This window comes from Castor canadensis, chromosome 13, assembly GCF_047511655.1.
Source record: "Castor canadensis chromosome 13, mCasCan1.hap1v2, whole genome shotgun sequence".
Lineage (NCBI taxonomy): Eukaryota > Metazoa > Chordata > Mammalia > Rodentia > Castoridae > Castor > Castor canadensis.
Genome location: NC_133398.1, coordinates 4,555,308 through 4,578,448, shown reverse-complemented (window position 1 = coordinate 4,578,448; position 23,141 = coordinate 4,555,308). Strand labels below are relative to the sequence as shown.

Here is a 23,141-nt window from a genome sequence, read left to right as displayed (position 1 = left end):
CAAGCTTCTACAGCCACCTGTTCTCATTCGCTCAATTTGTCCCAGTTTGGAAGGTGAAAAGGCCCAAAAAGTCAGTATGAGGGACTTTCTCCTTGTTCAGCCAGCCTAGCCAGGTCTGCCACTCAGCCACTTCCACTGGCGATTGGCGGGAAAGGCACGTTAGCCAATGTCCGGTTGGGAATCCGCTCAGCAGGCCTGGATTGGCCACACCCTGCACTTTCCCAAAAAAAGGTCTGACCCTGGTCCAGCTCCTGGGAGGTGACCTGCAACCTCTCAGCCGTCGGAGTGTCCTGCCTATTCAAAGGCCTGTATTCACCTAGGGGTCCTCGCCAGGCCGGCTGGTCCATGCTTATAGCATGATTTATGCTGGGGACCTTGGGCCACCAGTGTCCACTTAACCTTTGGAGGGACTGGATTTGAAGGTCCATCAGCCATGTCTGTGTACTGACCCTCAGTAAAACCCTGGACTCCAAGGCTCAGGTCAGCTTCACTGTGGGCAACAAGTGTGTGCTGTCACACACCGCTGCTGAACTGGGGCAAGTGCGAGGAGACACTGGCTGGTGTCACCTGAGCCCTGCCCAGGCACCTCTTGCCTTTGCTGATCTGAGTCTGTGTCCTTTTGCTCTAGTACATCACAACAATGAGCAGAGTGGCTTTGCTGAGTTGGACGAGTCTTTCTAGTGAATCATCAAAGCTGACGGACCTCTGAATGGCCACCACCCTCAGCCTCTGCTTACCCTGAAGTCGAGGTCTGAGGCTGTAGGGCTTGGGACAGCATTTCCTTATGGGACAAGATGTGTTTTGTTATCATCCCTGGCACAAAGAGAAATCACTAGGTCAGATGACCAGCCTGTGATCCAGCTAAAGAGATGGACGGAAGGCACAGCCTCGGGCCCGCACATGGAGCCCCCAGGGAACCTCGGCCCATAGCTGCTCTCCCTCCCAGAGCAAGACACATGGTTGGTTTTCCCCAGTGGCTCCATCGTGCCCAAGGCGCTGGGCATGCATTCAGCCTTCAGGGCTTCAGAAGGCAAAGCCTGGAGAACAGGGCCAGATTCCTCTCATCAGCAAAACCCCCTTGGCTTTCATTACTTTGGGCAAAACAAAATTTGCTCCTGAATATACGGAAGCTCCCTGACAGCCCTGTCGTTGCAAGGTGTCTTATTTGAAAGATATGAGAGGCAAGGGACAAAAAATGGCAAGACCCCTCCAAGGCAGGCGTGGGCTGAGTGCAGCAAGGAGACGGATGGGGCAAACACTCCTCTCAGCCTGGCTCTTTAAACTCAAATGGTGAGCTTCATTTGCATCTCCATCTCCTTGCTCCCTCTTTTCATCTAAAGACAAATCCTCACAAAAGGCTGCTTAATTAGACCAAATTAAATTTCCACTCAGCGGCTTGTCACTCATTACAAAGTGCTGTTCTTTTTCTATTTTGGTAATTACAGCCTGGTCTCTGCCCATTTGTAACTGCTCACTCCAGCCACTGAGTGCGACTAGCATCCCTGATTCTGTGCGGGGGAAGAGGAAAATCGTTCGGGGACACCAATCTGTCTGAGTTATAAGTTGCATCCAAACTGTCACTGGAGTCTTTTACAATAACGGGCGTCTTCACTCTTAATTCTTTCATGATCAATCATAGGAGCAACACAGAGCTTGGTAATTTCCAAAACCCAAAGCTAAGGACAAACATATCATGTGTGGCAATTACACCAAATATTTAAATTCTTTATCTTAGTTATGCCACCCTAAAAAAAAATCACCTGTTAAGTCATTTATAGGGCTGTCCCTTGTCCTCTGTTCATATGGCTCCCACCATCTTTTGCCCTGAGTATTCGGGGAACTCAGACCTCTTTCCAACCATGGCAGGGTGGCATCACTAGCTGTCAGTTGGTTGGCGGGTCCCCAGGAGGCAGCTTGGCAGGCTGGGCATGGTTCAGGGGATCTGATGTCTTCCCTCGTGACATTTTTCAAGTATTTTCCATTCTCTGTAGCTGTGAGCCTCCAGAGGGCCAACTGCAAACCCAGGGGCTCTCCAAAGTGACTGGTGGCCGTGCTGGGAGCCCATGGCCAGCAGTCCACCCTGGGGCGGCCCAGATGGCTTCATTCCTGTCCCTCTGATGGAGTGCATGTGGGTATGAACTGGTCACCAGGGGCAGATGCTGCCGACAGAACTGGTGGGACAAGTACCCTCAGCTCTCTCTAGGGCAGCTGGGATTCCTCCTGGCTGCAGTTATTCGCAAAAGCCTTTAGTGTGAGGATCTTGAGCAGTTTCTCCTGATGCCAAGCCTAGGCATTGGGTGACAAGGTCCTTGCCCAGAGCCACCTGCTAACAATGGGAGAAGTGACTCTAGAGCCAGCATCAGGACATCTCCAAAGCTTGTGTGCTGACTTTCTGAGCACAAGAAGCAGGTGACTTGGATCCAGATGACAGGAATCTAGATGATGTAGATTTAATTGATGTGGGTCTAGATCTGCTCCAGAAGGAGGTGGCAGAGCCAGAAGGAGCCTGCAGACCACCCAGCATAGCTCCCCTACTTTATAGATGGGCACCGAGGCTAGGGGAGAGGAGAGCACGCCTCCTCTTGCCTGCCCTCCATCTTGCCCACCTTCCTCCCAGCCGTGGATAGGACAGAAGAGCCTCGTGATTTAAAGTTCCAAGGTGCCACTGCCCGTAGGAGCTCTCTGACCCAGAGTGCCCTGGCCACCACGCTAGACTCACAGCCCTTCTCTGGTTCCTCTTCCCAGTTGCTGCAGGCCTTGGGGCAGTGTCACACTGCCCAGGAGGGACTGCTGTGTTCCTATCTTTTTCTTTATTAGGCCCCAAATCCTGGGACTCCCTCTCTGCTCCTCTCCTCACCAACTTCCATCCATCTTCATAGGCTCCACGGTACCAAGCAGGGGTGGCTGGGATTACAGGCTGCCCCTCCATTGCTGCTAGAGGGGGCAGAACGGCCACTCAGATCCTGGGCCGTGGTCCCTAAAATGTCAGGTGGAACCCATCATGAAACAATCCCACGGGCTGCAAAGAGGCGGAGCTGGAGCATCCTGACCTCTGTGTCCCCCAGCTTCCGTTGAAATCAACAGCCCCCAGCTCCTGTCCCGTTGGGTGACACCAGCCTTATTAACAGGCTTTGTTTTAGCGCCACGTCTGCATCCCTGCTACCTGCTATGCTAACAGGTCAGCCGCCGTTTTGTGTTAAACTCCTTCTCATTTATTACAATACCACTTTTTTTTATTGACATGGAAATAAAACTTACAATCAATGAGATATGATGAAATATACATCAGAACGGAAGTGACTGGAGCTGGCGTTTTCATGTGTTCTCAGGAAAGAACATGAGGCGGTTTTCAATGACTCTCTCCAGAAAATGAAAACATAAATACAGGAACCAAACAGAACAATGCCTGCAGCTGTCAGAACTTAAAACAGTTCACACTGCCTTTGATTTCTGTTTTAAGTTTTGAGAAGTACATAGATCATTCTCTGCTTTCCTTTTCCTTTCTTTCCTTTTTCTCCCCTCCTTTTCATAGGGAGCCTCCTTCTTAAGTCTGCTCAATTTGGGCTCCACTGGTTTTGACCCTTGGTGGCCGAACTGACCAAGTGACCAGGTGACAGTGGCCTTTACTTGGTGTGCCATCAGCCGTGTCTGGGTGGAGGGGCCTTGCGCTTTTTATCTCTCCTGGGCAGCCCAGAGCCGGCCCTTCCCTGTTGGCAGCCACATCAAAGCAAGCAGGCTCGGACCGGTTCTTTCTCTTAGGAAAACTGTCACATTGGAGACAGGGCAGAAGGGTCTCTCCCGCCTCCTGCACACCTACCGCGTGCCAGGCGCCCCTCCTGTCCACCTAAATCCTGTCATTACACCAGGAGGAGGAACGATTGGCTGTTTCAGGAGTGATGAGAAACAGACTCAGAGGAGTCGGGAGGCTGCTTGGAGTCACCCAGTGCAGAGGGTCACAGTGGATTCCGGTCCCCATCCTGGGCCAGCGGATGCTGGAGAGTTGATGGTTTTCAGGGTTTTTTTCTGTGCTGGGGATGAACCCGGGGCCTTGTGCGTGCTAGCCAAGTGCTGTACTACTGAGCCACACCCCCGGCCCTTGGTTTTTTGAGATAGGAGCTTGCTATGTAGCCCAGGCTGGCCTTGAACTCACAATCTTCCTGCCTCTGCCTCCCAAGTGCTGGGATTATAGGTGTGCACCAGGCATGCCCAGGTTGAAACTTTTTTCTGAAAGCTGTAGAACTTGCCCTTTAATGACTCCCATCCACGAAGCACGGAGTGGAGCGGCTCCTGGGCCGGGATGCAGGGTTGCACGCCCGTCCTCCCCTCCTCCTCTCATCACCCACCCCAGGTCCCCCACACTCCTCTCTGAGCCACAGGAGGTTGTGGCACGCTGAGGGGAAGCCACCCATCTTCCCTGGTGTCTCAGGTGCAGACCTGGGGGCCGTAGAGAGGAGGTGCGGGGACTGTGACTCCAGACTCACAGTCCAACCTGGGTGGACATGGCTTCTGTAGACGGCCATCATAGCCTGGAGCCCCACGGCCTGTGCCTGTGTCCAGTCCACACAGCCTCACTTCCCAAAACTGAAGCCGTGTTTCCAAAGCCCGTTGTCCTGCCCTGGGTTAGCAGTCACTTCATCGCGTACCACTTCTCTTCCCCAACCTCTCATTCTTCAAGAGAGAGGAGTTTCCCAGATGGCTCCGGTGGAGGCATGGCATACCCTTCCTGTGGAAGTATTAGTTCTTCGTACATGAAATGAACGAGGCGCAAATTTTAGGTGTACAGCGTCAGGATGCAGGCTTTGCCCTGGTCACAGTGTTGTGTGATCACCACCTCTACTTAGTTCCAAGACATTTTCACCACCCTTAAAGGAAGCCATGTACCCACAAGCAGTCACTCACCATCCTCCTTCCCTCTAGTCAGAGGGAACACCCTCTCTGTTTCCTGTCTCTTCTGATGTACCTATTCTGAACGCCTCATCTAAATGAATTCATGTAACACACGTGGTCTCTTGTGCCTGGCTTCTTCCTTTAGCATAATGTTTGCAGAGGCCACCCGTGTTTTAACATGTATCAGTTGCTTTTCGTGACTGAATACTATTCCATCGCGTGGATGTGCTTATGTGTTGAAGAACGTTGGAGTGGTTGTTTGGTGAGATGATTCATGCTGCTACAAGCATAGATGCACATGGATTAGTTTGAGCCCCTGTTTTCAGTTCCTCTGGGTATATACCTCAGAGTGGGATTGTTCTGTCGTATGGGAATTCTTTGGGGACCTATAGAATAAATGTGTCCACTTTCTAGCTAGTCATCTGTCATACGAAAGGAGACAGCTGCAGACAATGCAAATTGGTGAGGTCCAGTAAGGGCCAGTAGCAAGTATGACTAGCAGTGTTTGGGGTTTTGTAGGGGTTTGGGGGCAGTACTGGGATTTGAACTTAGGACTTCTTGCTTGCTAGGCAGGCACTCTTCCATCTGAGCCACATCCCCAGTTCTTTTTGCTTTCATTACTTTTTGAATAGGGTCTCATCTATTTTGCCCAGGCCAGCCTGGACTATGATCCTTCAGTGGCCTCTTGTGCGTGCCACCACCCCCAACTTATTTGTTAAGATGAGGTCTCCCTATTTTCTCAGGCTGATCTCAAACCTCTATTCTCCCAATCTCTGCCATCTGAGTAGCTGAGATTACAGACATGAGCCACGGCACTCAGCATGACTACTTTTTATTCAGAACCTAACAAACAAGCCCTCTGCTAAGAATTTACCCTGGGCTGCAGGGTGCAGTAGTGCACATCTGTAATCCCAGCACTTGGGAGGCTGAGACCCAAAGATCAAGAGTTCGAGGCCAGCCTGGACTACCTAGCGAAACCCTGGCTCAAAAAACAAAAAGTAAAAGACCCTGCCCCTTACTAGGTAGTGCTGTGGCCCCCTTCGTGCGGGGCATTCACTATACTTGGTTCATGGATAAGGAAGCCCAAGCCTCAGAGGTGAACTTGCTCAATCAAGGTCACCAAGAGCGGAGAAGCCAGAAGTGCTTGGCCCCAGCTCCCGCTCTCAATCATGAAGCTGCAGCGTCCCGATGGTGTGCCAGGGCTGGGATGCGCCAGGCTGGGCTGGCAGCAGCTGCCTCCCCGCCGTTGTGCCAGGCTCAGGCTGTCAGGAAGATGACTTTCTACTGAGAGCCCGCCCGGCGGTGGGGCCCAGAAAGTTTCTGGGAGGGAGTTGGTTCCCTGGGACAACAAGCCACCACATAGAAGTGAGTTGGGCCTCTCTCTTCATAATCTCGGTGACACCTAGTCAGTTTTTATTGCTTTAAAAAAAAATTCAAATCGTGATATTAGTTCCTCCCAACCTCTTGCATTTGCCTTTTTTCCAAACGCGGCGCGTCCCCCAGCCACCTAAAGCCGTGCTGAGTTACAGGCCCCCAGAGGCCCGGGCGTGAGTGGTGCATCCAGGCGCCTCGCTGCCCGCCGCCTTCCCGGCTGCAATCAAACATCAGGCTAAGTAGCAAATAAATCTCTGGGTCTCATAAGCTGCACAGCGAGACCATGTAAATGCAAATGAAGGACCTGATTTCAAGCTGTCGAGGGGGAGGGGAGGGAGCACCAGGGCCTGTCACCATGACCGCCTCACCGCAAGAGCCATTCATCAGGGCTGGTAGCTCAGGAGGCCGGGCTGCCCCAGGGAGCAGAGAGCAGCCAGGCAGGTGACACAGCACAGGCATGAGAACCAGGCAAAGCCAGAGGGGGTGGCCCCCTGGGTCTACAGCATTGTCGCCACTGTCCAGGGCTGCCCTGGATCTGGGCTGGAAAGGCACAATGCTGATTCCAGCAGAGAAGTCAGCAGTGATGGCGACCACCATTTATCTAGGTCCCCTAACCGTGGCACACGGCCTCCTGAGGAAAGAGGAGACCAAGTCAAGTGACTCGCCCAAGGTCACGCAGGATGGGACAGAGGTGGGAATCAAACTCAGCTCCATGTGGCACTGTTGACAGGCTGGCTTCCAGCATGTTCTATGTAGTCTACAGCCAAACCTAATGCATAACTTTGCCATGTAGAAAACCTGTACCTCGGGTTTCGTAATGGAAAAAGCGGTATCTGAGCGCTCCCCAAAGCTCACACCTAACACAAACCTGCACCTGGCACAGCTTGGTACTCTGTTTCTTTCCAGTGGCTTTTCTCACCGCCTTTTAAAAACATGGTTGCAACTGTAGCTATATGTAAAACATTGACTCCCACTGTGTCTTTTTTTTTCACTTGACATTATTTTATACGCCTTTGATCATATGTGGATGTGATCTGATCGAGTGTGACCCTCCAGTCACAACGCCCCAAGGACCGGGCCTCCAGGACGCCGCCCATGTCCTTTCATGCCTAATACACCTTATTTTGCATGAATGTTTATCTGAGGCTCTCATTATGGAAATAAATAAATATCCTCTATGCTAATAATGGTCACGATTTGCATTTATATTGTGCTTTGCATTCGAGGATCTTAAGTTGCTTCACAATAATGAGCTGCTCCTCCTGAGCGCAATGGTGTCTGTGCACACGGATGCGTGGCACACAGATATTTATTTAATAACCGCCCCGCCATGACTGTGGGATTGCACGTAACTACCTTTTATTGGGAAGCAGGAAAGAGAAGGGAGGCTTTTCAACTGTCCAACAAACAGATTTAGACACAGGGCAACCGTGTGGTTGCCAAGAAGTAGAGGAACACACGTCTAAGGTGGCTCTAGAGCCCTTGTCTCCAACTCCTTGGCCGCAAGCCTGTCATTTTGGAAATGACCACTGGCGCTTTTGTCCAGAGCAAGGTCCAGTTTGGGCCATCCAAAGGACAAAGCCAAGTGGTCCCACCCATTTTCACTTCCCTGGTGGGAAACAGGCACGAGCGAAGGAGAAAAGGGCCTGGGGTGGGAAGAGACTGCACTTGACTTGCAAGGCCGGGTCACTTGCTTCAAAGCAACCTGAGAAGAAGGGGTAGAGACCTTTGTTTCTGGTTTCCAGGTGACAATGGAGCATGGCAGTGCCTGGGGAAAATGTCACCTCCGAAGTGCCCATGCCCTGGCCACTCTAGAGTTGCCTGCTCGCCCTGTTCCCAGTGTGGGTTTTGGGGCTCCAGCCCTTCGTGTTGGGGAGCGGAGGGAGCCACTGTTACAGGAGGTGCTGGGAGAATCCCAGGACCCCTGGGACAGGGAGAGAGATGGTTTTAATTAGAGCTGAGAGATGGAAAATAAGGCAGGGAGGGATGACATCTTAATGAGGTTTAATGAAGCTGTCTGCTGCTGGGGACAGCTGTCACCCAGAGCTGTATCCAGCCAAGCCACTTTGTGATGGAGGAAACTCAGGAAAAGGCACAGTTTGAGGGCAGCTAAGGAGAGAACGGCAGCCGCACTTGGAGCTGGGGTTTTCTCCCACGCTCACCTCTTGATTGTCACACCTCAGGACAGGGGATTCCAGCTCACACACCACATTTCAGCGGCTTCGATTATTCGCGATTTCCTGTTGTGCCTCCTAAGAGACCTCAAGGAAGGATTTTGAGGGCCAAGGGGGCTTCATTCATCTCCCCCTTTTCTGAGCCTCAATTTCCCTTCTGTCTAATGGAAGCGATGTCACCTCCCACAGAGAGTCAGGAGGGGTGATTGGCCACCGTGGGTTACGCACAAAGGAGTGGCATCTCAGGGAGGGGAGGTAAACCCCAGCTCATCTGTTTGCTACCTGGATGGCTTTGGGCAAATCCAACCTCTTTAAGCTTTTGCCTACCACACAGAGAGAAGTTGGTTGAGTTGGGGAGAAGGACAAAAAGCCCTCAGCCCATGCTCAGGACACAGTAAGTGCTCAATAAAAGGCACTGCTACAGGAAGCCACCGGGCATGGCGTGAGCCTTGCGTGTAGGAGGCACTCAGTAGCGTTTACTATCTTCCTTCACTTCTGTAGGAAAGAGCACACGGAGGTCTTAAGGGATCCCTATGCAGGGAAGATGTTCTCAAATTCCACATGACTGAACAGCTTGCCCATGCCATCTGCCCCAGGGCCTTTGCACAGTCCAGCCTGAGAGCTAGCTGGGAGACCCCTTTTGCCTTTGCAATGGCCATCTCTCTTCTCATCCTGGGTGGGTGGGACAGGTTGCTTGGGGACCTGGGTGGAGAGTGTGATCAAAGCTGAGGTCTAGTCTATGAATAAGCTACATTGGGTCTGAGGATGTCAGAGTGAGGTTGCCATGGGAAAGCAGGTGACCATCAGGCATCAAGTTCCCTTGCTTGGGTGGTAGCTGGTCACAACCTGCTGGCCCTTGTGTAGATGTTCAGGGTCAGTCCCTCTGAGTTCCTGTGTATCAGGCTAGCTGGCCTAACCTGGTCCCGGAGGCACCCAGAGACCTGCAGTCCCTTCTTTCAGGCTACTTTTCTCTGTAGGCTTCTAGAAGCCACATTGCACAGGCTGGGGCAGGAGACCCAGTGCTGGTGCTGGGCCTCCAGCCTCTGGAGGACCTCTGCCTCCAGGCAGTAGCAGTGCACAACCTGGGCTCTCCTGCCCACCATGTTGCCATGTTGGCTCTCCCCAAAACACCAGCCCAAGATGTGTGTCTTTCTTCTCCCAGCAACTGTCCTCACACACAGCCAAGATATATCTGTCCTGGGTCCAGGTGGCTTCAGTTCTGAGTGGGTCCTGAAGTGGCCACCCTTCCCACACTTCCCAGTCCACTCATCAGGTGACAGCTTACACCTGGAGCTGATGGGCGGTCCATGCTGTGTGCTGTGTGTGGAGCAGACAGTAGAAAGAAGTCACAGACTCTGCTGTTTGTAGAAGCAAACCCCAACTGTAGAAGGGGTCCGTGTCCAGAAAGGGACAGCAGATCACTGCAGACAGTTTGTGCTGAATACTGAATCAGTGAGAAAGAGGCAGCAAGGGCCAGTTGGGGCAGATCTGGGTTCAGATCCTGTCTTGGGCACTCGTTAGCTATTTCTTTTTTCAGTACCAGGGTTTGCACTCATGGCCTCATGCTTGCTAGGAAGGCACCCTTCCACTGGAGCCACCTCCCCAGCTCTTTTTGCTTTAGTATCTTTAAATAGAGTCTGGAATTTGTGCCCTGGCCGGCCTGGACCTCGGTCCTTTTATTTATATTTCCTGCATAGCTGAGATGACAGGCATGTGCCACCATGCTCAGCTTTTATTGGTTGAGATGGAGTCTCAAGAACTTTTGCCTAGGCTGACCTCAAACCACGATCCTCCTACTCTCCACCTCTCAGGTAGCTAGGATTACAGGCATGAGCCATTGTGCCTGGCCTACTCATTAGGTTTGAGCAAAGAAAGCCCTACATCTCTCTGGGCCTCTGTGTGTGGATGGCAGGATCACCCCTTTGCAGGGTTGTTGAGGCATTGGCGCAGGGAAGCGGCGACTGCAGGTGCTGTGGTCGGTAGTGTGGCCGCTGGGGGCATGTGGGAGTCAGGGCTTTTCGTTAAGCTCTCGCTGGGCACAGGCAAGCTTGTCCTCTAGGGCACTTACCTGCGAACCAAGGAGCTCTGGGGGACCAAAGGCCTGAGCCGCCCACAGTTTAGTATTTGGGGATGGCAGATGTGGGCAGAACCTCCGTGCGAGGCCCGGAGGTGTTCTCAGCTGCGCCAGGGCAGGCCAGGGACCCCAGCGATCCCTGCCAGCGCCAGCTCGGACACTGATGTGACCTGCCTGGGAGGGCAGAAGGCCGAGGAGTCCAGGGTGCATCTGTGAGCAGCAGATGTGCTTCTCAGTCAGGTTCTTGGGAGGTTCTTCTCGTTCCACAGGCAACAGAGGTCTGGAAGAGTCCGAGGAAAGGCAGAGCCGATGCTGCCTTCTCGGGTTGTGACTCCCCAGATGCTTCGATTAACGAAAAGCTGCTGTCGTCTTGCTGGTTCCTCTTGAGCCAGCCAGGCTACAGTTCTCACGTGAAGCTGATTTCCTGTGTGGATCCAGAGCCCTCAGCTATCGACATGGAAGGAGGGAGGGGCCAGGCGGCTGAGGTCACAGAGGAGGGGACACTGGAGGAGGGCAACAGCAGGACGGCTGAGTGGGAAGAACACCACGTCAGGCCGAGGAACATCATGACCAGTGCCTCGGACGCCCTCATGCAGCCTTCAGCCTCTTCCCTACCCAGGAGGCCCCACGCTCTGTCCTCTGATCTCCAGCTGGGTCGTGCCACTGACGTGTGGGGCCAGACCCCTGAATTCGTCACGACCTTCTTATCCTCCTGCGATGGCCGTCGGGGCTGTCTCCAGTCCTTGGTTATCATGAGCTGAGCCGCTGTGCTCATTCTTAGACACGTTTTTGGGTGAACAGCACCTCCCTTTCTCTTGGGTGTCCAGGAGGGAGCGGCTGGTCATGGGGGTAAGCAGGAGTTCTCACCAGTTTCCCGTGGGGGTTGTACCTCTCTACATGCCCACCAAGGTCACGTCTTCTGGTTGTTCCAAGTCCTGGCTAGTAGCATTGGGCTTCAGCCTTGCATTTCCCAGAGGCTGAGCACCTTGACATATGGGTCCTAGCCACTTGCACAGCCTTTTAATGAAGTTCCTATTCAAGCCTTTTGCTCACTTTTCTATAGAAGTGTCTTCCCTTTTCTTATTGATCTGTAGCTGCTCTTTATATATGATGAAGACAAATCTTTTGTCAGATATAGGCATTGCAGATATCTCCTCTCACTCTGTGACCTCAGAGATATTTAGAACTCCGTACTTTCTTTACCAAGTGCATCCCTGGTGCACTTGATTTTCATTATTTAATTGTCCTTTGCGCAAGACAGTGAATGTCATAAGAGCAGGGCTAATGTGTCTTAGAACTCCAAGCCCAGGGCTTGGTGCAGAATACAGACACACATTTGTGGAATGGCAGCCTGAGCGAACCTCCCACTGGGATGATTTTCACAGCCAACGTCTTCCACACTTACTGATTCCCAGGCAACGGCTCTGGAAAGAGGAGACTGAGGCACCTGCCCACTCCCCGCCCCCTGCCTGAGGGTGGCAGCTCCTGAGTCTGTCCTTCCTCTGCCAGCGGGAAGTCTGCCCACCTGCACCTGCCCCGAGGGCTGCAAGGCCTCTCCTGGAGAAGCCAGGTTTTAATTAACTTCCCAGCAGTCACTGGGGAGGCTGGATCGTTTTCATAAACAAACGAGAGGCCAGAGCTTTGTCTGCAGCCCGGAGTGAGTCGTGTGGAAGGAATTCTAAACAAACCACCCAGCAGAGGTGGAACTCCAAACTCTAGGCTCTGGAGGGAGGTGGGGGTCTGGGATTGAGATGAGAAAGAAATGACCAACTGTTGTGTGGGGAGGAACCAAGGGTGTCTCCAAGGAGGAGGAGGTCATGGGCTGTGTGCTGTGCTCCCCCAAATTCACAAGTGGAAACGCTAACCCTCAGCAGGATGGTGTTAGGAGGTGGGCCTAGGAGAGGTGGTTCTGTCACGAGGGTGGAGCCCTTGTGGTGGGATTAGTGCCTTTCTGGAAAGGGTAAGAGAACAGCTCACTTCTCTGTTCTTTACCTCGGGAGGATGCGTCAGAAGGCAGCTTCTGCAAACCAGGAGGCAGGCCCTCACCAGAACCTATCTGCTGTGCCTACGCATGGCAAGGAGGCTTGTCCTGACTCATGCCAATCCCAGAGGGCTTCCCAGAGGAAGAGGCTTCTTATCTTAGGCATTTATTGCACACCTGCTTTGTGCAACCAGGTAAAAGATGACCAGAGAAGGCATAGCCGGAATTTGTAGGAATTTGTGTTCCAAGCAAGGTGGTCCAGCCTGTGTACTCATGGAAATGACGGTCACTTCTAGCCCCACGTGAACAGAAGAGATTTTAAGCATTACTGGTGTTTAGAGGAGAGGGTGGGGGAAGTTGGTAGAGACAGGGCTGGAACAATAAGGAGCTCTGTCCCCTCCCACTGCATGGCCTCATGCAGCCTCAGCTTCCCTGTCTGTAAAGTGGGGCAGCTGATGGGCCCTGAGCCCCAGGGGGTGTGAGGAGGAACTGAGAGAACCGGATGTGTGTCTGGTCCATGGTCCGACCTCGTGGGCACTCCTGCATGGAGACGATGGCGTCACAGGTGCTCTGGGGACTGACAGGTGGAGCCTCTGCAGCTGTAGATGGGGTGAAGAGCTCTGCCCAGGGCAGACGCACCAGCACCAGCTGTCCCCAGGCCCTCAATAAATTGTGTGGGAGATTATGGGGTTGATAACAGAGCAATTTCCTTCATACATTGCCCTTCTGGGAGCTAAGGAGGAGTTTCCCAGAGGCCCAGAGGGAAGGATTCACAGTCCAGATACCAAGGAGGTGACAGTGAGCGCTGTCACTGCGTCCCCACCCTGAAGTGAGGATTCGAAGAGGAGGTGACTCCGCCTGGTGCTGTGTGCCGATGGCTGATGGCTGGAGAGGTCCATGGTGAGAAGGGAGCACTGGGTGAAAGCTGTCTCTTCTGCCTGTGCCCTCCAGGCGAGCCTTCCTGAACCTGGTCCTTCATTGCCAGCTGGAGCCAGGCAGGTCCAGGCACCACCCCCAGACAAAGCGACTCAGCTCAGCAATGGCACAGGACCCCTCTTCACAGCTGGCAGATAGGCTTCGGATCAACAGCAGAGCACAGCTGACATCCACCCAGGCTCAGCTCCTCCCAGGGAGGCTCTGCCATCCACACCCACGTGGCCTGTTTCCCAGGCCACGATGACCCCTCACCTTTGCTGTCCCCCCCACCCCTCCACAGGCGGAGCTCGGCAAGCCTCGGGAGAGGAGCTATAGCCTGCCTGGCGTCAATTTCAATTACGGCCTCTACATCCGGGGGCTGGACGGAGGGGTCCCCGAAGGTGAGTGCCTGGGCGCACAGGGGGCGGAGAGGGGACGGCGGGCCAGTGCTCTTCTGAAGTGCTCAGCCCTGGTAACTGCTGGGCAGGGACCAGGTGTTGTACAGCACAGCTCTGGTAGAGGCCACAAGTCTGAACAGCAGAGTGGTGACACCCAGGGCATGGCTGGGATGGAGGGTCCAAGGTGTGAGGGGTCGGGGAACAGGCATGGGCAGCCCCAGGAAGGGACTATCTGTGTTCTATGACCTTCGGGCTGTGAAGACAGGACCAAGCCTCTGATGGCCCAAGGAAGGCCAAAGGCCAGGCGAGCCAGCTCCATGGAGGACACTCTGGGATCCTGGTCCCTCCCTTTCAGGCTGTCATGCTTTCCAGGGCCAGGCAGGGCTGTTGCCCAGCAGACTTGGGGTTAGGAGAGCCCCAGTTCTTCTCAGATGCCTCAGGGTGCATCACTCCACAACGGCCACCCCTGGTCCTGTCTCCCTGCCCCCAGCCATCGGACACTGGAACGTGTTTAGGCAGCAGCCCACCTGCCCCCAGGAGCTGACCCGTAACTACATCGCCATGAACTGTGGAGCTGTGAAAGCGGGCCTGGTGACAGCCCACGAGAACGTCCTGTACCGGAAACTCAACGACATTCGCATCAGTAACAAGGATGACAGGCGTCTCAGGAAGGAACCGCCCTCCATCCCCCGGAATATGACGTTTGGGATCCAGGCACGGTAAGGTGCCTGGCACTCAGCCCTTTGTGTCCCCATGGACAGGCAGAGGAGGGCGACAAAGGGGTGCTGGTGACTCAGGAGCAATGTCAGAGGGGAGGGACCAGGGGGAAGTAGAGCATCTTTCAGACATCAGTGGCCTCACCATGATTCCTGCTGGGCTGGCCCAGCCTTGCCGTATGCCGTACACAGCAGGACTGTGCACGTTTTCTGTCATTCAGTGAATATTGGTTCAGACCCTCATCTGCAGTCGGGGGTTAAGAACCCGAGGGAGGCGAAAGCTTGCCAGGTGTATTCCTGCCCAGCACTAACCTGGTGAGGCCACCAGATAGGCCCTGGAGCCGGGGCTCAAACCTGGACTCTGGCCAGAAGTGGCCGAGTTACCCTGGTCTCAGTTTGTCATCTGTAGCCTGGGATGAAAATAGGACCTGCTATATACCTTTGCTGAGAGGTTACCGTGACTCAGTGCCCTCAGAAATCTTTGCATGAGCCTGGGTCACCGTGAGCCCTCAGCTACTATGACAATTAAAATGGTGTAATGCAAACTGTAGACCCTAGAGCTCAGGCCACTTTTTAACAATTTCATCAAAGTTGAACTTGTACATGGTAAGATGCACAGATCACCAGGTATTCAGCTCAATGACATTTTCCAAATGGGAATACTCACCTAACAACCACTCAGATAAAACAGAGGACAGTTGTCACACCAGGAAGCTCTGCCCACACAATCACAGAGGTCAGACGAGACTGTGTGCATGCTCCAAGGGATCCACATTGTCACTGCCATCGATGCCGTGAGCTTGACAGCAAGGCTGTGACCAGCCTGCGGCTTAAATGGGCAAATTTGTGCCAGTGAAGGAATAGACAGGGGAAAGTTCTCGGGAAGCCATGAGTTCTTCCAGCCAGTGGGGGAGACAGCTCCCACCTGGACCTCCGCAGAACCCCGCCAACTGCATTCCAGGCTTCTAGAATTGGCCCTCCTAAGTTATTGCCTGAATTACCAGCTGAACACTCTCTCCCAGATTAAGTCCATTAAGTAGTAATGGCTCCACAGCGAGGACTTTCTTTCTGCTGCTTTGCACTGACTGGCATCGGTTCCCCTGTCTGTACACAGAACCCCAATTTCAACATTTTTCCTACCGTGGGCCCAAACTGATTTCACCCTGACTCTAAGGAGCGTGTGATCAGGCCTGGCCAGTCAGAGCATCAGATTTCCCTGCCCTCAGCAATTGGGTCAGGGGCAGGTGTGTGACCCAGGCCTTGCCAGTCAGGGCACTAGTCGATGTGGTTGGTCAGAAGCAGACATGTGACCCATGTCCCAATCCCAGCACGCATGGTATTCTATAAAAGTAGAATGTGGTTGCATATAATCAAAACTCAACTCAGAGTACCTTGACGTTTTTAGAGGGGAATTCAGTGACTCAGGTGATTGAAAAAGTCAGGGGCAGAGCTTCAGGTATGGCTGGATCCAGGAGGTTGAGTGATGTCATCAACGTTTTGTCGGTCTCTCTGTATCATGGCTGTGCTTCCTAGTTTGGGCTCTATTCTCTGACAAGCTTCTTCCTCACCTGGCAAAATGGCCAGTGTCTGTTCCATCCTATTCTCTTAGTGGCCCCAGCAGGAAAGGTTTGGGGACTCTAAAACATTTCAGATCAACATTTTTTTTTTTGGTCCAACGGGCCACATGCCCACCTCTGAGCCGAGCACTGTGAGGAGGGCTTGTGAAATGCACTGAGTGGCAGGCAGGGTCACTTGTGTGCCTCTGAGCCCATTGCTGAGGGCAGGGACTCATGCCCTGATTGGCCAGTCTCATCTCAGGCCCCTCCTGGAGTTCCCACAATCCACATGGGCTGATGGGGAAAAAGATGCTAAGATTCAGGATCTGCTCTGCAGGGAGCTCTGACGTGAGCTGCCCATCCCAGCGCACAGGGTGGCCCGGCCTCTTCTACAGCACAGCGCACAGCGTCACCACAGAGTGCCCAGATCTGTGCCTGAACAGGAGAGGCTGCTCCCAGGCACCAGTCACTGGTGACGGTGACCCATGAAGCCAGTGTCGCAGCCTGGGTGTGTGGGAGTGTCCACTCTGACGCCTTCATGGCCACTTCCTTCCCATCCCCAGCCTGTCTCCTGGCCTCACTTCCTGCTGTCCCTGGACTTCCTTTGACATGTCACCATACTTTTTTATGTTCTTTTCCTTTCTTTTTTAGTGGTGGTTCCTTCTGTATTTTTTTATTTTATCTTTTCTCATTTGGTTACTGTGGTAAAATATGTGTAAAGATACATCTTTTTTTTTTTTTTTTTTTTGGTGAGACTGAGGTTTGAACTCAGGGCCTCACGATTGCTAAGCAGGTGCTCCAACACTTGAGCCTCCACTCCACCTGATGGGTGTTTTTAGAGATCAGGTCTCGAGAACTGTTTGCTGGGGCTGGCTTTGAACCCCCAATGCTCCTGACCTCTGCCTCCTGAGTAGCTGGGATTACAGGTGCAAGCCATGGTACCCGGCTCCATCATTTTTATTACTATGAATTAATTGTACAAAGCGACTTCATTGTGATATTTTCATAATGCATGTAAGCTCTCGCTTCAGCCGTTTTTATGTGCACAGTGCAGTGGGTGACTTGCTCCTTGTCACGCAGCCACCACACCCTCCATCTCCAGGACTCTTCACCCCGCTGAAGCTCTAGCTCCCTCTTCCCCCTTTCCCCAGTTCTCAGTACTGCTGTTCCTCCCACCTCCTGACCCTGGGGACTGCACTATTCTAGCTTTCTTGCGTAAATGGGAAGCTGCAGTATTTGCCCTTCTGGATGGGCTTCTTCCGTGTGTCATCATGTCTTCGAGGCTCGTCCATGTTGCAGCATGTATCAGAATCTCATTTCTTTTTCAGGCTGAGTAATATTTCCTCGGGTGTGTAGACCACATTCTGTGTACCCATCACCCATCAATGAACACTTGGGTCATTGTCACATTTTGGCTGTGTGAATTCTGCTGCTGTGAACATGGGGTGCAAATATCCGTTAAGTTTCTGCTTTCAATTCTTTGGGGTATACATCGAGAAGTGCAGTTTCTGGTTCATGTGGTTATTTTATATATATATATATATATATATATATATATATATATTTTGTGTCGCACTAGGGTTTGAACTCAGGGCCTCCTGCTTGCAGGCAGGCGCTCCACTAGTTTAGCCATACCTCCAGCTCTTATGCTTTTAGTTTGTTTCTCAGATAGAATCTTGATAACTTTTACCAGGGTTGGCCTAAGACCTCAATCCTCCTACCTCCACTTCCCGGTAGCTGGGACTACAGGCATGCACCAGCACACCCAGCCCTTCTACATGTAATATTTTGAGGACCGCCACACTGTTCTCCACGCCTGTGCCACCGTAGCTGTGTGTGCCTTCCTCTCTGCCTGTTCTCACCATCCTACCTGGAAAAAGCCTGGCATTCTCAAGTTCAAGTCTGCATCTTCTCTTTGGTAGCTCTGCCACCTCCCTGGCCTCCTGACCTCATGCGTTAGGCACGTCGCTCCCCGGAAATGCATTTCTGCTCACCAGCCACCAAAACCCGGACTGGATTAACTAATCGTGTGTACACCGCCCTTCCCCACGTCAGTGCCTCCCAGGTCTGTCCTGCATCGCCGCTGCCCAGCCCGGCTCCTCTCCCACAGCCACATAGCACAGGGGCCCTTCTCGCCTTGCCCCTGCAGACCCAGGCCAGAGCAGAGCCCAGCCTGCTTCACAGTGGATCACAAAGTTCATCCCGGCTGGACACCAAGTGTCCCAAAGACAGTGTGGTGTCAGGGGAAGAGCCTGGGCCAGGAATCTGCCTGAGGTGCCCGTTCTCTCTCTGTCCCCAAGTCTCTAGTGGAAGAGCTGGACAGAGTCTACCAGCTTGGCTGTACACCTGGCTCAGTTAACAACCTGCTGTGTGATCTTGGAAGCTCTGTTCACCTCTCTGAACTGCTTTCTACTTAGTCCTGTTTTAAATCAGGGCTTCCAGCTGGGCGCCAGTGGCTCACGCTATAATTCTAGCTACTCAGGAGGCAAAGTTCAGGAGGATCACAGTTCAAAGCCAGCCCAGGCAAATAGTTTGAGAGACACTATCCCAAAAAATACCCATCCAAAAAAAAAAAAAGGGCTGACGGAGTTGCTCAGGTGGTAGGGTGCCTGCTTAGCAAGTGTGAGGCCCAGAGTTCAAAACCCCAGTGCTGTCAAAAAGAAAGAAAGAAAAGCTTCCTTCCAATCGACCAATTGCTATGTCCTGAGTTCTGATGTCACTTTCCCCCAGGATCTCTGCATGCTCCTGTGTAAATGGGGCGGGAGGTGACACACCAGTTACCCAGCAATCTGTGATTGTCCAAGAACGTCCTCACAGTTTTGCTAAAAACTTGTGAGTCACTGTCTTGAGAGGAGGGCAGTTACCGTCCACCTGACACTGGAAAGAGGTTCACTGACCTCCCAAAGTTCATACTTCTTCTCCGCAGTCCTGGATTCCGAACCTGGTCAGCTTCTGTTTCAAAGTGTCAAATAGGAGAACACACAGGACATCAGTGATCATTTAAAAATCCTTGATTTAAAACAGGAGAAAGTAGAAAGTCCAGAGAAGTGCAGAGAGCTTCCCAAGGCCACACAGCAGGGTGCTGGAGCCAGCCTGCAGCCAGGGGGCCCCTGCCCCTGGTCTTTCCTCTTTGTGCAGCAAGCAGCTGTGGTTTCTGGTCCCGGGGCTGCAGTTTTCCCGGCATCGTTGCAGTCAGCCGGGCTCGGTAAGGCCATGCATTTTTATCAGCTTCCGATATAAAACCTTAAATTGCTATAAAACGGAGTGGCCGCAATTCCGGGTGATGAAGTGTGGGCTGCATCTTCCGTGATGGTAAGTGGGTTTTGCATATGCAAATTGAATGGATTTTAAAATGATATTTAATGACAATTTTCGTAGCAGACATTAACATTAATTGGCCCAAAATGAAAATGCTGCATTAGGGTTGCTGTTAGCCGCAACTATGTCGCCCGTAAAGATCCATCTTTATCAGAGCGCCCTTCCGATGTGACAGGGCCGCTCTGCAGATGGCAGGCAAGGGGCAGAAAAAGCCCCCGAGCAGGTCAGAATTCGCATCAATCGCGCCTTAGCTCCCCTGAAATGGAGGTTAAATGTTCTCCAGGAAAGCTTTTACTAAGACGCCTGCCGCCTGGCAGCCTCGCCCTCCCGGCAGACAAGCGGGGACGGCCACCACCCCGGCCCGCCCGCCCCGTAATGGGCTATTACTTTAAAGTTATGTGACCAAGGCTGCCTTCCTAATGACCGCCTCTACAAGCCGCCATGGTGTTTATTTCTCACTTTAAAAGCCTGTTAAAGACCAAATCTGATTACGCCCAACTACCCCAGGAATTGGTGGGAGAGATTTGGGCCAATAAATAAATAAAAAGTGCTAAAGCAGCACCATCACTGTCAACTACAGATTTGTCCAAAATAAAGCCCGCCTCAGACTAGAGACACCGGCTCTGGGCGAGTGACCTAACCAGCAGAGGGGTGACCACAGCCCCCTGCCCCAGATCAGAGATGTATTTTGCAAAGGGCAAAGCCAGTAGCTCTGTCCCGGACCCCTCCGACTCCACTCACTCAGCCTTCCCTGCCCAAGGGGCTCGACCTTGACTTTGCAACCATTCGGCTGCTTGTGCTCCAGCCAGCCCAGTCCGCGCTCCCCGTCCACTTGATTGCTCAGGATTGGCCCTAAGGCCAGGAGGGGCCCCCAATCCTGAGCCCCGCTGCTTGGGGACACCTATCTGCACAACAGGGCCATGTGACATGTGGCATGCCTGGGGATTATAGTGGAGATATTTGATTGGTCTGTGCAATAATCTAAAAAAATGTTTGGGACTGGGGCTGTTAGATCCTGGTTCATCCCCAGTGCTGCCAAAAAAAAAAATTTTTAACTGAGTTGCCACATTGGAAAATGGACGAGGAGCCAGGTCCTGGGTTCCAGGAGCAGCCACACTTTAGGCAGAATCCACAACCTTTCCCTGCCCTGTCCTCTCACTTCTGTCATCTGCCCCGTCCAGGTAGGCACAGAGTTTGGGTGCACTGGTGGTGTAGACCCATGGGCTTGATCCCACGCTCACCATGGCCTCTCTTTGGCAGTCCAGGTGTCCGTCCAGTGAGGCAGGCGACATCGTGCACACTCAGCTGCCGGGAGAGGGCGGCTGTGCGGTGGGGAGCTGCACGCCTCCCCGTCTGGGTCTGGGGGCTCCTCTGGGATCAGACAGTTGACCGAGCCATGCTCTCCCTTCTTCCCCCACCTCCCGCTCCAGTCTCAGAATTGCAATCAGAGAAGAAAGTCAAATTCACAACACCGTATCACATCACAGGCCTCAAAGCGTGCTGCGAGATATGTCTGGAGGCCAGGAATGTAGCTATTAAAGGCGTCCTTAATTATTGATGAGTTTTAATAAGTGTTTCCTGGGGCCCCCGGCACAGCTTAATTGTCACTGCTCCTAATTGGTGGAGCACTGGGGATTCTGATGAGTCAGGGATTCGTTCAGGAGGTGAACAGCGGGGCTGGGAGCAGCTGGTGCTCCTGGTGGGTTCTGGGCATCCAAGGCTCTCCCACTGCTCTGCTTGGGAACCTCGTGCCACACTCGGGGCACGGCTGCTAATGGGAGGATCCATTACTCAGTCAACAAGCAGACGCTCCTGCATCCCCACCCCCAGCATCAGTGTCTGATCTGAGGCAGATGAACGCATAATTCAGCTGTGTCATTGTCACCACTAAGCGTCAGAATCCACCCAGAGCTCCTGGGGGCATCTTCGGCCAGCTCAGCCAGTGCCAATTTGGAACTCCTATGTGGGCATATTGCAGAAGAGGAGACCGAGGGTCAGAGAAGCGAAACCGCTTGCCTGCCGCTGCTGTGCAGTGGGTGGGGATCAGAACGCCTGGGATGGCGCCTGCAGCACTCAGTGGCCTCCTTCACAAGGCCAGGGTGGAGGTGACAGGTCACCAACAATACCCAGGTTTTTCCTTCACTAGAGGAGGGCTGAGACAGGACCGTGCATCTGGGTGTCTCTCAAATCTTTAGAACTCGATCTGAACACATCAAAAGAGCCAGCCGGGCTTCACTTTGGATGGGCCATGTGTCAGTCAGCTTCCCGTCACTGTAACAAAATCCCTGGGATAACTGACTTAAAAGGAGGAAAGGTTTGTCTTGGTTCGTGGTCTCAGAGGTTCCGGTCCATGAGCAGTTGGCCCTGTCACCTTGGGCCTGCAGCGAGGGAGCAGATCATGGTGGGGAGTGCATGGTGAGCAACCTTCTCCCCTCATCATGGCCGCAGTGGACAGGGAGAACAGGCCAGGGACACAGGATCCCTTTCAAGACCTCACCTCCATAAGACAGAAGACTTCCAGTGAGGCTCCCTGCACACTGGCCTTCGAGGACCCTCGTTCAAACCAGAGTTTAGCCTCACCTTCGGTGGCTCCCACTTCTATCAAGACTCAGACTCCTTGATGACGGGGCGTCCAGTACCTTCTCCCCTCTGGGTGCTCCCAGCTGCCTCTGCTCACCCCAATGTCTGCAGTGCTGCCCACAGTGCCTTTGCTAAAGAGGCCCTCAGTAAGTGTTTGATGAATGAATGCACGATCAGAAGTTCACACTGAGATGGAAATATCAAGGTAGTAGCAACATGCACCTTCCACAGAACCTTTAGCTCATCCACCAGTGCCCAGTCCTTGTGTGGAAAGTGTGCCAGCCATGGGGAAATCAGGATGCAGAAGAGCGGGGACGGCTGTGACCTTCTACTGGTGCTGCCGCTTCCCCTGCTACCAGAGGCGTCACCAGCCTGACGGTCACATGCATGAAGGATGGAGGAAATTTTACAGGCTGTTAAAAAAATGTTTGCTGCCTGACAGGGTTTTTGAAAATCTCTGTGCCAAGCTGATTTATTTTACAAATTTACAACGGGCCCATCCATCACTCTGGGTTATTTTGTTTCTCCCGGAGAAACCCAAAGCCAAAACCCAAGCCAGCCGCCCAAACTGATCATCAGCCCCTTTCCGGGCAGCTGTGCCTGGGTCCTGGGCAGCTCCTGCAGGGCCAGCCCAAGTCCACGCTCAGCGAGTGGAACGTGGCTGACCAGCAGGGGGAGCAGGGAGATCTCCGGATGGTGGCTCTGCTGGCCCCACCGTCCACACATGACCCACGCCAAGCTCCGTGTGCCCTGGGGTTAACATGGCTCTGCTCCAGGCCAGGTCTCTCTGCTGGACGGACACTCAGGCCCCAGAGGACAGGACAAAGGCAGCTGGTGATGGGGCTCAGTGGTGGAGCGAGGCCCTGGCTTCCATCTCATCAGAGCCTGGTACCACACGTGGCACCCAGTGGGTGCTGGATACGTTCATTGGGGAGAAATACGGTCCATGGCCATTTCAGACTTTCAGACAGTGATTGAAAGTACAAAGAAGTCGGGCATCAGTGGCTCACGCCTGTAATCCCAGCTACTTGGGAGGATTGTAGTTTGAGCCAAGCCTAGGCAAATAGTTTGTGAGACCCCCCATCTCCAAAATAACCAGAGCAAAATAGACTGGAGGTGTGGCTCAAGTAGTAGTGCCTGCTTTGCAATCATGAAGCCCTGAGTTCAA

At 53.1% G+C, this 23,141-nt stretch overlaps 1 protein-coding gene across 1 annotated transcript in view; it reads left to right on the top strand.

Annotated features, from left to right (window-relative positions):
* Cfap77 (cilia and flagella associated protein 77) overlaps positions 1-23,141 on the top strand; it is a 122,545-nt gene that overhangs the window by 54,131 nt on the left and 45,273 nt on the right. Inside the window, exons 2-3 of the mRNA XM_074052623.1 lie at positions 13,707-13,806; positions 14,294-14,522. Coding sequence (XP_073908724.1) covers positions 13,707-13,806; positions 14,294-14,522 — 329 coding nt within the window. The remainder of the gene's footprint in view (positions 1-13,706; positions 13,807-14,293; positions 14,523-23,141) is intronic.